The following is a 14,059-nucleotide window of genomic DNA, read 5'->3' on the forward strand; positions in this document are numbered from 1 at the left end:
AAGAAAAAGAAATAAAAGCATACAAATCAGAAATGAATATAAGTGTTCTTATGTGATGACATGTTTGTCTATGTTAAAAGCCCCAAGAAGTATACAGAGCCTCTTATAACTCATAAGTGAGATGAGCAATCACAGGATACAAGGAAAACATACAAAACTCAATTGTATTCCTATACACTAGCACTGAACACATGAACACCAAAATTAAAAATATAATAAAATAACTTAAAAAAAGAGAAACACTGAGATGCATATCTAACAAAAACATTAATAGGACCTGTATGCTGAAAACTATTTAACCCTGATGAAAGAATCAAAGAATATCTAAATAAATGAAAAGACATACCGTGGTCATGAACTGGAAGACTCAAAGTAATAAAGATGTCAATTCTCCCCAAATTGACACACAGGTTTAATTCAATTCCTACCAAATCTCAGCAAGTTTTTTTAAATAGATATAGACAAGATTATTGTAGAATATATATAGAAAGACAAAGGAACTAGAACAGCTAAAACAATTTTGAAAAAGAACAAAATTTGGAGGAATCAGGCTACCCTATCTCAAGACTTAACATATAGCTACAGTAATCAAGACTGTGATACAGGCAGAGGGATAGACACATAAATCAGTGGAACAAAATAAAAAACTCAGAAAGAGACCTACACAAATATGATGCACTGATTTTTGACAGAGATGGAAAAGAAGCGCAAAAGCAGAAGGAAAGCCTTTCCAACAAATGTGGCTATAGTAATTCGACAGCCAGAGACAAAAAGTGAATCTAAGTCAATCACCTTACAAAAATTAAATCAGAATAGATAATGGTATTAGATGTAAAACTATAAAACTTTTAGGAAAAGCATATGAGAAAATCTTTGGGATCTAGTGCTAGATAAAGAGTTCTTAGAGTTGACCTCAAAAGCACAATCAATAGAAGGAAAAACTGATATATTGTACCTTTTCAACATTTAAAACTTTTGTTCTGCAGAAGTCTGTGTTAGGATGAAAATACAAGCTAAAGATAAGGAGAAAATATTTGCAAACCACATATCTGACAAAAGACTAATATCTAGAATATGAAAAGAATTCTCAAAACTCAACAGTAAAAAAAAATCCAGTTAGAGCACAGACTAAAGACATGAAGGGACATCCCATCAGAGAAAATATACAGAAGGAAAAGAGCACATGAAAAGACGTTCAACATCATTAGCCATCAGGGAAATGTAAATAAAACCACAATGAGATACTAATACATGCTTATCAGAATGGCTAATATAAAAAAGTGACATCAAATGCTGGTGAGGATGTGGTTCTCCACATTGGATCATTAACACATTGTTGGTGAGACTGTAAATTGATACATTTAATCTGGAAAACAGTTTGGCAGTTTCTTTAAATATGCAACTATCATATGACCCAGCAATTGTGTGCCTGGGTATTTATCCTGGAGAAACGAAGACTTATGTCTACCCAAAAACCTGTCCATTAATGTTTAAAGCAGCTTTATTTGTAATAGCCCAAACCCAGAAACGATCAGATGTTCTTCAAAGAGTAAATGGTTAAACAAACTGTAGTATATCCATGTCACGGAAAACTACTCAGCAATAAAGAAGAAGAAAATATTGATGCAAGCAACAACCTAGCTGAAAATCCAGAGAATTATGCTGAATGAAAAAAGTCAATTCCAAAAGAGCACATATTGTTTGACTCCATTTATATACATTTATATATTTTATTTATTTTTTTAAATTTTATTTATTTATTTATTTTTGGCTGCATTGGGTTTTCATTGCTGCACGCAGGCTTTCACTAGTTGCGTCGAGCGGGGGCTACTCTTCCTTGAGGTGCGTGGACTTCTCATTGCGGTGGCTTCTCTTGTTGTGGAGCATGGGCTCTAGGCGCACGGGCTTCAGTAGTTGTGGCCCACAAGCTCGGTAGTTGTGGCTCGCAGGCTCTAGAGCACAGGCTCAGTAGTTGTGGCGCATGGGCTTAGCTGCTCTGCAGCATGTGGGATCTTCCCGGGCCAGGGCTCGAACCTGTGTCCCCTGCATTGGCAGGCGGATTCTTAACCACTGCGCCACCAGGGAAGCCCCTATACATTTATATAAAGTGAGAAAATTTCAGAAATGAAGAACAGACTAGTGGTTGCCAATGGGCTGAGAAGGGGTGAGGATGGGAGGGAAGTAGGTGTGGTTATAAAATGGCCCCATGAGGGATCTTCCAGGTGATGGAATTTTTCTGTATCCTGACTACACCAATGATTTTGTACTAAGGTTTTGCAAGATGCTAATATGGGCAGGAACCAGGTGGCAGGGTGGGGCAGGGGGAGGTCAGGAGATCTCTGTGTGATTTCTTTTTTTTTTTTTGCGGTACGCGGGCCTCTCACTGTTGTGGCCTCTCCCGTTGCGGAGCACAGGCTCCGGACACAAAGGCTCAGCGACCATGGCTCACGGGCCCAGCCGCTCCGCGGCATGTGGGATCTTCCTAGAGCGGGGCACGAACCCATGTCCCCTGCATCAGCAGGCAGACTCCCAACCACTGCGCCACCAGGGAAGTCCTCTGTGTGATTTCTTACAACTGCATGTAAATGCACAGTTATCTCCAAATAAAAAGTTTATTATTAAAAAGCTAATCAAACTGAATCTACTTCAAATGTGTCCCAGCATCTGAAATAACTATTGCTTCCAAGAATCTTCTCCTTGCTATAATTTTTAACAAAACTAATGCAGCTCAAAGGTCAAAGGTTTCTGAGTTAAGCTTAAGTGTTGCAAACATTTGGGGGAAATATACCTAGCATTTTAGGCTAAAATTCTGCCAAAACAAACTTGCCTGGAGAAATCCCATCAAGCGACATGTATTAGCTTACAGAAATTTCTTTTCTTTTTTTTTAGCTAAAAAAATTCTTCCAGGGGCTTCCCTGGTGGCGCAGTGGTTGAGAGTCTGCCTGCCGATGCAGGGACACGGGTTCATGCCCCAGTTCGGGAAGATCCCACATGCCGCGGAGTGGCTGGACCCGTGAGCCATGGCCGCTGAGCCTGCGCGTCCGGAGCCTGTGCTCTGCAACGGGAGAGGCCACAACAGTGAGAGGCCCACGTACAGAAAAAAAAAAAAAAAAAAAAAAATTCTGTAAAGCACAAGTACATTTTCATTAATATTTAAACAAAAAGCAAAGTTCCCTCGCTTCCCATCCCTGTCTTTTCCCCAGGGAAGTATTGTCTGTTTGAAGTATTTCCTTCAGATTTTTTTCAGATTTTTTGTGCATTTCTAGACATATGTACAGTTTTATGTGTGTGTCTGATTTTTTTTTTAAATAGAGACAGGATCACAATGTTTATACTGTTCTTCAAATTGATTTTTCCCCCTGCTTCAAAATGTCTTGGAAATTTGCACGTCGGTATGTTTAGATCTATGTTTACTCATTCTTTTCAAGTACCTTGCAGTATTCTATGGAATTGATGTACCACAGTCTAATCCTTTGACACTTAGGATGTTTCCAATTTTTGCTATTGCAAGCAATGTAGCCATTGGTGAAAATCCTTGTGCTGTTTCTTGGACCACATATGAGGCTATTTCTCTAGGAGAGAAATCCAGAAGTAGACCGGGGCTTTGCAGGTGTGGCCAAAATTGTTGATTGGCTGAACCAACACCTGTTCCCACCTATTGCCAATCATCTTCTCCTCTCCCACCTCCAAAACAGCTCGACTGACTACATGACCAGTTCTGGCCAATTACACATCAGCAAAAGTTTGCTCGGCCGTCCCTAGGAGTGTTTCTGCTTTCTGAGTAAAAAGGGCTGGACATGACTGGCACTGTCCCTTTTTCCTGCCCTGAAGGTGGCTGTGGTGTTTGGAGGGGCGGCAGCCATGTTACAACATGTAGGGAAGTCAAGGGAATCACAGTGAGGTCAGCCCTGATACTAATGAGTTGCTGAACCAAAGCCAGCCGGCAGTTACCTCCAGACTGCTTGCTATGTGACAAGAATAAACTCCTATCAGGTTAGGTCTGGTTTTCTGTTACTTGCAGCCAAATGTGTTCCTAAATGAGTCAGTACTAAATTACTCTCTAAAAAGTCTGTATTCTATTCTCTCACAAAAGACTACAAAAGTATTCCTTTCCCCAAACTTTTGTTTACTTTGAATGTTGTCAGTCATTTAAATATTTAACCTAGCTGATGCATGAAAAAATTTCACAGGAAGTAAAGTGTCATTTCATACACTTACTGGACATTCAGATTTCCTCTTCTATGATTTTTCTTGTTGATATCTCTTGACCACTTTTCTACTGCATTGTTTGACTTTTTCATATTGATTTGTAAGAATAAATTTCCAGATAGCAAAGCAGGCTGAGCTAAACTCAGGGAAAACTGTCTCTGCATCTTTATACCATCAGTCAAGTCAAACATGATTACAAAAAAAATCTTCGGTGACAGGCCACACCTCTGACAGGGAGAGCCATCTCTGAGTGGTGCACCACCACGAGGCAAAGTGTCAAAAAGTAATTCAACTTGTGCAAACTGCCCCCACGCCCGCCCAAGTCCATGCTTGGGCCCATTACTACTTTCTCTGCAAACCTAAACCTAAAGAAAGGTTTATGGGATAGTGACATACTGGTGAACCAGGCAGAGTCTTTAACATACCTCATCTCATTTAACCCCCAAATCAAACCCAAAAGGCAGTCATTATTATTCCTATTTTAAGAACAAATGATAACAGTAAACTTTTAAAACCAAGCATTTCTTTCTTATCACAAAAACTTACAACATTCCAGGCCCCATAATAAAAACCAAAAGGATTAAGTATTTACCTAAAACTCAAATGATATAAAATACATTGTGCCTGTTTTGTCTCCAATAAATTGGTTTTTTTATTACAGTCCTGAGAGCTTAAGCTATATCTCATCTACTGTGTATACCAAATGGAAGGCACCTTATAAATACCATATTTTATTAAAAATTAAAATTGGCAATTAAAAAGAAATAAAAATAAAATACATTGTGCCTATCTAAATATATCAACATGCTTAAGCAAGAAACATTGCTAAACCTGTTTAGTGGTTTATGAATCTGAAGAAGCTATTCCAAAGCTTGGTTCTAAAGTTTATTGCCACACTATAGTTAACCAAAATTATTTCCAGCTTTTAAAGTGAGAAACTAAATTGAGTAGGATTTTAATGCTTCAACAAGAAGCATCTACTAGCTAGCCACCCCATCCCAAAGCAGCAGGTGAGGAATTCCTCTAATCAGTTACCAAAACCAACCTGACACTAGAAAACAAACAAAATAAACAGTTAAAGATAATAAAAGATTGTCATGGAGGGCAATGTAAACAAGTTGAATAGAACAAGCACCATCCTTGAGTATTTGTACATGTTTTGGATTTTGGATAACTGACTCCACTTTAGAAGCCTAGCAGCTAGACGAAAAGAGAAAGCTGGGTAAGTGCCTGCTCCTGGAACCAGGTGGGGAGCAGCAGGAAGGCTGAAGCCTCGACAAATATTTCCTTGCTTTCCACCACCCCTCTCCTCTCAAGAGCTGTGGATTCTCTCTGGCAAAGCATCACACGAAGCACTCAATCCACAGCAGGAGAGAAGCAGAGGCATCAAATCTCCTTGATGCCTCCAACCAAAACGTCCCTGAGGGGACATGCCCAGCCCAGAGCCAGCAGGCCAGGGCCCCAAGAACTAACAGCCCCAGAGGCAGGAAGGCCAGACCAACCAAGGTGCTGCCCACTTGGGCTCCAGAGAGACATGAAGATTCATCTGGAGCACCCTTTTGCAGAGTTTTTTATAGCCCATTTGTAAGGCACAGGAAAATGCCTGGGGGAGTCTGATTTCTAATTTTACGTAAAAGAAAACAAGTCCACAGACACACAGTGTTTATGGTCTATGAAAGTGCAAATGGGTTGACAAATCCCCAATCTCAGGGTGCCTCTGGTGGTTTCTTGCATTTTCCTGGTGGGCTTGCTCAGCCGTTCCTGCTTGGGGAGAGGCAATGGGGTGTTCTCCCCACCCCCACGCCACTGCTCCGTAGGGCTGCACACCTCACCCGACTGGCACAAGAGTAATAACACATGGAAAGAAATCTGACTCTGTCAAAGTCAAAGGCCAGGCCTGGAGAGGGGAGGGGCGTGTCCTGGTGGGCTGCTCCTGACCTGGGTCCAGGTATTTGCCCTGCGCATAACAGGAAGCTTTAGTCACCAGAACAAAACAAGCCAGATTCCTTGGCTCTTCAAAACTGTCCAAGCCTCAGGCCAGCTCACTAAAGTGACAGTAAGCAGGGCACATGAGAGAGGGGGACAACAGGTCTCCAAGAGGGGCAGGGACACAAAGGAAAAGAGCAAAAAAGATAACAGAAGTGGGTGACGGGGCCAAAATGTGCTGAAATCAGACCAGGTGCTGCAGCACAGTGCCGACTCTCCGGGAAGGGATACACCTGGCCCCCAAGGGCTCCCCCAGTGCCCATGAGAGCTGGGCCCTAAAAGGACCCAGGGAGGACCAGGCCTTGCAGATGCGCCCAGCAGGCTGGTGTCACTGAGACGGCAGAGTCAAGGAGGGCGGATGGCTCAGCAATGCTCCCCCCGACCCCCTACCTCACTTGTGCAACCAACTAAACGCACGGCACACAGCCTCATTGTCGGGTGCGCACGCTGCACACACAGGCTCATGGTCAGGCACAGCACACACAGCCTTCTTGGGTGTGAGTGCACACAGACATACACCCTGCCAGTTGACGGACACAACATATTCAACTTGCCAGCTGGGTGCTGTAGGCACACAATCATCTGCACACACAAACTGTCAGGAGCGAACACATACAAACTCTCAGACTCAGGCTCTTTTGGGCATGCACACATACATTCCACAACCTCCTAGTCAGGTACACAGAAACCTCTACATAAGGTACACACCCGCACTCACAGCCTGTCAGGAAAACCCGAGCGCACCACCTCTGTTAGGTGCACACACACACACACCTTTACCGTCTCTCAGTTGGTGTGTGCACACCCACAACATGCAAGTGCACACACACACATAAACCGATAGACACATACACACACTCCCAACGTGTCGGGTGCACGACACTCACAACTTCTCCGTTAAGTGCACACACACCCTTCCAACGTCTGTCTCCTGCACACACAGGGCACACACACTTCCAACCTTCCAGGAACACACACGCGCGCTCACAACTTCTCCGTCGGCGTGAGCGCACACACAAACTCCCGGCCGGCAGGGTCGGTCCCACATTGCCACCCCCCGGGAGAGGCGCACGCCCCCTCCCGCGCCCCGGGCTGCGCGGGCACACTCCCCCTCCCGCCGGCACCCGCACGCCGGCCTCCCTGCGGCACACCCCGCACCCACGCACCCCTCCCCCAGCCCGGGCCGGCGCCCGGCAGCCAACTCCGGCCGCGCGGGGAGTGCCCACGCCCCCGGCCCGCCCCGCCCGCGCCCCTCCTCACCTTTCTCGCCGGCGCCCGGGGCCCGGCCCTCGTCCTCCTTGGGGTTGGTCACCTGGGTGATGATGGCCGGGCCGTCCATGGGTGCGCGGCACGGCGGCAGCCCGCCGGCCCGGCCCCCCGGCAGCCAGGCGCACGGGCGCGCGGCGCGGGGGGCGCGCGGGGCCGCGGGCCGGGGGGGGCGCTCGCCGCCGCCGCCGCCTGGGCGCGCCCGCCGCCCGGCCCCGCTCTCTGGGAGAGGCGGCCCGGGCCCGCGCCCCCGCTCCCGCCGCCGCCGCCGCCGCCGCCGCTGGGCTGGAGCGGCCGCCGCCTCGTCACCATGAACCCCGGAGCCGCGCCCGGGAGAGCCGCGCACGGGGAGGCGGAGCGGGAGGCCGGGCGCCGCGGGAAGCGGGAGCGGGCGAGGGGGAAGGAGCGAGCCAGGAGCGAGGGCGGGCGGGCGGGAGAGAGGGAGGGAACGAGGGAGGGAACGAGGGCGGGCGGGTGGGTGTGTCCCGGCCCGAGGACCGGCCTCCACCGCCGCCGCCGCCGCCGCCGCCGGCGCTGCCAGCCGGCCCCGGGGGGAGAGGGTTTCGGGGTGAGGCCGAGGCGGTGAGTGGAGGGCGGGCGGGGGTCTTGGGCAGACGAGTTGGGTGAGGGGCTTGGGGTGGAGGGGATTCCAGAGGGATCCTGGCGGTAGATAAGAGGGCCGGGGTGTGTGGGGGTGTCAGGGGTTCTGGGAAAATGAGTGGGGTGAGCGGCCTGGGGTGCGAGGGCCGTGAGGAGGAGTCCGGCAGATGAGTGGGCTAAGGGGCGTGGGGGGCTAGGCAGGGGCCCGCGGGGGTGCGGGTAGGGCTCGGAGGGGTGTTCGGAGTGGGACCCCGGGGGCCCGAGGAGGGATCGCATGGATGCGAGAGTGAGGAGTACCCTGGGAGGGATGTTTACCGGGAGGAGGCAGGAAGAGTAGGAGGCAGATGTGAGGGAAGGGGAGGAGGGTCCCGAGAGGGTGTCTTGGGGGAGGTGCTGGGTGAGGGGCATCCCGGCGCGGGAAGCGAGGGGTCAGGGACTTGGGCGCGGAGGGCAGTGGTTTGCGGAGGTAGAGGCTGCTAAGAGAGGTCCCTTACACCGAGGCGGCCCGCGGAGGGGTCCGGGGCGCTGGTGCGAGGAAGAACCCCTGAATGCGAGGAAGGTTCGGAGGGACCCGAGGGTGCGCCGGTCAACGGAGGGGTCCCAGAGTGTGAGGAATCCTGAAGGGTCCGGACATGCGGGACCCAAGAGTGACCAGGGGTTGGGTGGAGGGAGGAGTCGTCTGCGGACGGAGCTGGAGGCTCCAGGCGGGGGATGCTTGCAGAACTGGTTTCAGCATTGGACCCTAGAGCCCGCGTGCTGGACGGTGGGTCCTCGAGGACCAACCTCATGGCACGTGGGGGTGTAGGCGTCGAGCGGGGCCTGGGCAGTGGGCATTTACGGGTGCTGTTGCAGTAAGGGGCCCGGCCGGGGTGGCGGGTCGAAGGCTGAGGAGAGGAAGGGGCCTGTGGCGGCCCGAGCTGAGCAATGCCTGTGCTTCTGAAAAGCAGCCAGCCACTGTCAGGTCTGGAGCGAGGGCGAGGGCGAGAGCGCGAGCAAGACGGGAAAGTGCCTCCTCACCCTTGGTGGGTCTGGGCCCTTTCGCGCCCGCGCCTTCGTTTTCCAACTTGAAAGCCGCACTGGCAGCCCGGTAAACCAGGGGGCCGGGCAGTGCCGCAGGGGGGCGGATCTGGGGGCGGAAGGGGAGCACTCGCGCGCGCTCTCCACCAATCAGGAGGATCTGGGCGGGCCTGCGGAGCGTGACGTAGGTGGGCAAGGCTGAGTGGGCGGACTGCTGCTTGGAGCGCCCTGCCTCCCTGCGCCCGGTTGCGCGCGCACTTTAGGCGTTATAGGCACGTCCATCCCTGTCGTGGCTGAAAGGAAGCCAGGCCTTTAGGACTTTTCTCACTCCCTAACACCTGGAACCTGGAGCTGGTTGCCGCGAGGTCACGTGCTCACCGGGAGAAGCAAGGAGACTCTCCAAAGTTTTCAAGTACACTTCCGGAAGCGCCTCTGGCGAAGGGCAGCCAGCAGACCTAACAGTGTCTGCACGGGGTGGAGCCCAGTGAGGGTTCTGGTCTGGGAGACAGTCCTGGGACAGGGCTCCTGTGGCAGGTGGGAAAACATTTCAGGGGAGCTGCTCTAAAAGGTAGTTAGGCAAGCTGTAGGGGTTTTGCCCCCAAATCCAGGACCTCAAGTGACATCCTGGCTTTGAGCTTGTTCGTGAGTCCTGGTGCCCGCTGCCTTGGAGTGCGCTCATGTGTGAGTAGCTGCTCTTCTGTTGGCTCCTTTGGGACCATAGTGATTTCCTGGGGCAGCTGAGCCAAGAAGGTTGAAGCGAAGTGCCCTTTTGGTTAGGAAGGTGTAAGTAGCCCAGGCTCCAGCGTACGCCCAGCCTAACCCTCCCAAGTGCAGAGCAGATTAGGGCCCCATGGCACCCAGGACTTCCTTGTCCCCACTTCTAATGCTCTTTGCATTTGTTCAGAGGCTGTGGCTGGCCCAGGGGCTGGCAAATTAAAATGTTCTCTGAATTCAGAAAAGGGAACCCTCCTACACTGTTGGAGGGAATGTAAAATGGTATAGCCACTATGGAGAAGAGTATGGGGGTTCCTCAAAAAAACTAGAGTTGCCATATGATCCGGCAATCCCACCCCTGGGCATATATCCGGACAAAACTATAATTTGAAAAGATACATGCCCGCAGTCTGTGGCATGACATGTTTCACAGGCAGGTCTGATGACATCTTGGCACACACAGGAACAAGCTCATTCGTACACAGGCTCAAATTCATGCCAGGACACAGGGTGCACCCGTGATAAGGTTGTCTCTGCCCAGGCTGGTTTGTCCCACCTTGGCACTGCCCTCCCTTGCCCTCTGGCCTTCCCTGGCCCAGAAGGGATCATCCATCATGCACATGAACACAAGTGAGAGCAAGGGAGCGTCTGCAGGCAATTTCTATTTTTTGCACAGACTTCCCCAGAGACCTGGGGAGAGAGAGGGCTGGGCTGTCTGCTTTGGAACTGGAGGAGTGGAGAATACAGGGAGGAAAAAATAAGATCTCAATAAATCAGCCCATCTCCTGACTCCACTCTCCCTCTCTCCCCCTTCTTCACTCCCCCAAGCCTCCCCCCCTTAGTTCCCTAGCCCCCGCACGCTCGGGCGCATCTGCCTCACCTTGTCCTCCTGCACCGCTGCCCCCGAAGCACCGCTGAAGCTTCACCCCAGGGAACCACCACCACCCACTACCCAGTCTTGTGCTCCACACCTGAGTGCTGGGCTGGGGTAGGTGGAGAAAGGGGGCTGCGTGTGGGGACCGAGTGAGGAGGCCCTGCCTCTGCTGAAAGAGGCCATGGGCAAGTGCTCCCTCTCTCTGGGCCTCCCCTTTGCAGGCAGGAACACGCAAATGATGGTCTGTTGCCAGAAGGCTCTGGAATGAGTACAAACCAGAAGGGGGCACCTGTCCCAGTCTGAGCTTGGAGCTGGGACCGAGGAAGTGAAATTCCTGGACATTTTTGGATGATTAAAATTATTTTTAAAATAGTAAAAGTGAAGTATTTTGGAGAAATGAAGACGATACTAGCCACCCACATGGATTTGTCCAGACCTTGAGTGTTCACAAAGCTCTTTAACATTTTCTGTCTCTGCGAGTCCCACAATGAAGGCAGGTAGGTGTCCCCCCATCCTGCTTGCTTACTGTATGCCAAGCTCTGACTGGGTACCATGTGCCTCCAAGGGTGAGAGGCTCCCTTGGCTGCAAGGAATGGAGACTCTCTTAGGGAAGGATTATCATGGGGGTCTCAGAGCAGGGCTCTCTGCCCCATCCAAGACTGCATAGGAGCCCAGCTCAGACCCTGGAGAAACCCACCACCCAAAGGCCTCAGGAATGATGAGGTCCTACTACTGACCTCAGGAAACTGGATCATTCAGGACCAGGGCCACTCTAGCCCAGCACTCCTGTTATTCCAGAATAAGTCATGTATCACGAATGAGACTCTCTTAGGGTCTAACCACTTGTCTCCTGTTAGCAACTCACTCATTTCCCCTTTTCTTTTTCTTTTTCTTTCTTTCTTTATTTTTTGTGGCCATGCTGCGCGGCTTGCTGAATCTCAGTTCCCCTACCAGGCATTGAACCAGGGCCACGGCAGTGAAAGCGCCAAATCCTAACCACTAGACCACTAGGGAACTCCTGATTCATTTTCATAAGTCCCAGTTTAAATTCTGGAGAGAGAATTTGTTCGGCTTAGTTCATTACCATTGTTCAAGTTACTATAGTTGTATAAAAATTACTCTAAAACTTAGTGACTTAAAAAAATATTTCTATGCATACGACTTACAATTTGGGCAGGACTTGACACGTGTAGCTCATCTCTGCTTTACATGGTGTCACCTGGGCTGCTTGAAGGCTGGGGGCCAGAATCATCTGAAGGCTCACTTTCTCACATTGCAATTGATGCCAGCTGTAAGGCTGAGCCCTTTGGGCTCTTGGCTGCAAAACCTACAAATGGTTGTATTAGCCATGCCTTTTATTTACTATACTCTGATGTTTTGACATCTTAGGGCCTTGCTGACTCTAGAGCGACTGCCCACCCCAGGGCTACATCATTCCTAGAGAAAGCAAATAACTGGCTTATAAACATGTCTTTCATATGCAAACCGATCAACCCAGAGCCCATTCCCCCAGCCACCTCCTTTTTGGAGCTATTACACTCCAGGCCACTATTGCCCTAATCACCTTAGGATCAGGTACCGGACAACTAGAGATAGTCCCTACATCCTAGAGCCCACCGAAATTATTCTAACTAGCCAATCCTAAACCACTAACCCCGTCTCACCTGTTCCTTTCCATAGAAACCACAGTAAAGTCTCTTGCTACAGTTTCCCTTTCTCCCTCTGCCTCCTGACCCACCCTCGTGCTTCCCTGCATGCCATCCCCCTTCCCGTGGCATGGGGCAGCCCCTTCTCTTGGAAATTCTGAGTATAACAAACTGTCTTTTCAATGGCAGTCGTCTTTTGGCCTTTCCAAGGCCCGATCATCAGGGAGCCTGCTCTGAGTTCAGTATTCCTGGGCTGTGTTCCCCTTGGCCTTTGGACCTACTAATCAGGAAAGTACAGTTGCAGAGTGAGAAGGGAGAGGTGGCAGGAATGTCCCCTGGATCAGTCTGCAAACTGCTTTAACACATCCTGGCTCTGGCAGATCGGGCTGCACCCTCAGATGAAAGCATCCCATATGCTGCACGGGGCCCCTGAAGGAGGCCCTGCTGCGCAGAAAAGCTTGATGTGCCAAGAACATTTCCCTCTCATATATTGAAACACATTTTCTTCCTTCCTAACTTAATTCAACTTTAAAGTCTCTTTTCCCCCTTTACTGATATAAACTTATTTTCCTCAACAGTGGGGTTCTGAAAGATGCGTAGATACCCCCCTAGTGCTGTGTATGACTGAGACCAGGAAAACCAGGCGACAAGGTTGCTTGCACCTCTCCAAAGGCAGCTGATGAAATGCAGGACTTCCGCGGGGGAAGACCGTCTGGACAAGCTCTTCCTTGTCTCTGAGGATTGGGGCTGCGTCCAGATTGAAACTCCTTTATTAGCAAATTGATTATTTATATAAGGGCTGTCTCGGCAGCTTCCTTGTTGGTGCTAAGCTGGTTTAAAAGTTCCAGATGCAGCAAAGCACTCTCCAGCCCTGGCAATGGTTGTTATCAGCAAGACCTCACTCAAATCAACTCAAGAAAATAGCTTTAAACTGGAGACTGCAAACTAGCAGCCCAGGGGTGGCACCCAGCCTACAGGTCCGTGCTGGTGGCAAACATGGTTTGTTACTGTTGTTTTGTTTTTGCCTGTACAGCACAGACTCTCGCAAATTTTTGTTTATAATCATAGACTTACAGAAGCTTTGCAAGAATAAAGAATTCCCATATACCCTTCAACTAGATTCCCAAATGTTAACTTTTTATCCCCCCTTATTATTATCGTTTGGACCATTTGAGAGTAAGTTGCAGACTTACTCCCAAACAGTTCAGTGAATATTTCCTAAAAAACAAGAATAGTCTCTTTTATAATCACATACAGTTATCCAATCAGGAAATTAACGTTGTTACACAATTATTATCTAATCTGCAGACCTTATTCACATTTCACCAATTGACCCATTCTGCCCTTTACAGCAAAAAAGAAAATATATTTTTTCTGGTCCAGGATCCAATTTAGGATTATGTTGTCAGGTTTCTTTTCTTTCCTTTAATCTGGAACAGTTCTTTGGTCTTTCTTTGTCTTTCACGACCTTGCCAGTTTTGAAAAGTACAGGCCAGTTATTTTATAGGATATCCCTTAACAAGGGTTTGCCTATTGTTTCTTCAAGAGTAGATTCAGGTTATGCATTTTTGGCAGGAATGCTCCAGAAGTGATGCTGTATCCTTACCAGGACATCATATGAAGAGGCATGTCATGTTGCTTCACTGTGGCATGATTGGTAACTTTTTTTTTTTTCTTAAGAGGCGGGGAGATGCCTCCTCATTCTTTTTTATTTTTTTAAATTTATTTATTTATTTTTATTTATGGC

At 49.3% G+C, this 14,059-nt stretch overlaps 1 protein-coding gene across 1 annotated transcript in view; it reads right to left on the reverse strand.

Moving 5' to 3' along the window:
* CTDSPL (CTD small phosphatase like) overlaps positions 1-7,773 on the reverse strand; it is a 125,442-nt gene extending 117,669 nt beyond the window's left edge. The window contains 2 exon segments of the mRNA XM_030830180.2: positions 7,456-7,723; positions 7,726-7,773. Of these exon segments, the coding sequence (XP_030686040.2) occupies positions 7,456-7,723; positions 7,726-7,773 (316 nt within the window).
* Positions 7,774-14,059: the final 6,286 nt, after the last annotated feature.

Source organism: Globicephala melas, chromosome 11 (assembly GCF_963455315.2).
Source record: "Globicephala melas chromosome 11, mGloMel1.2, whole genome shotgun sequence".
Lineage (NCBI taxonomy): Eukaryota > Metazoa > Chordata > Mammalia > Artiodactyla > Delphinidae > Globicephala > Globicephala melas.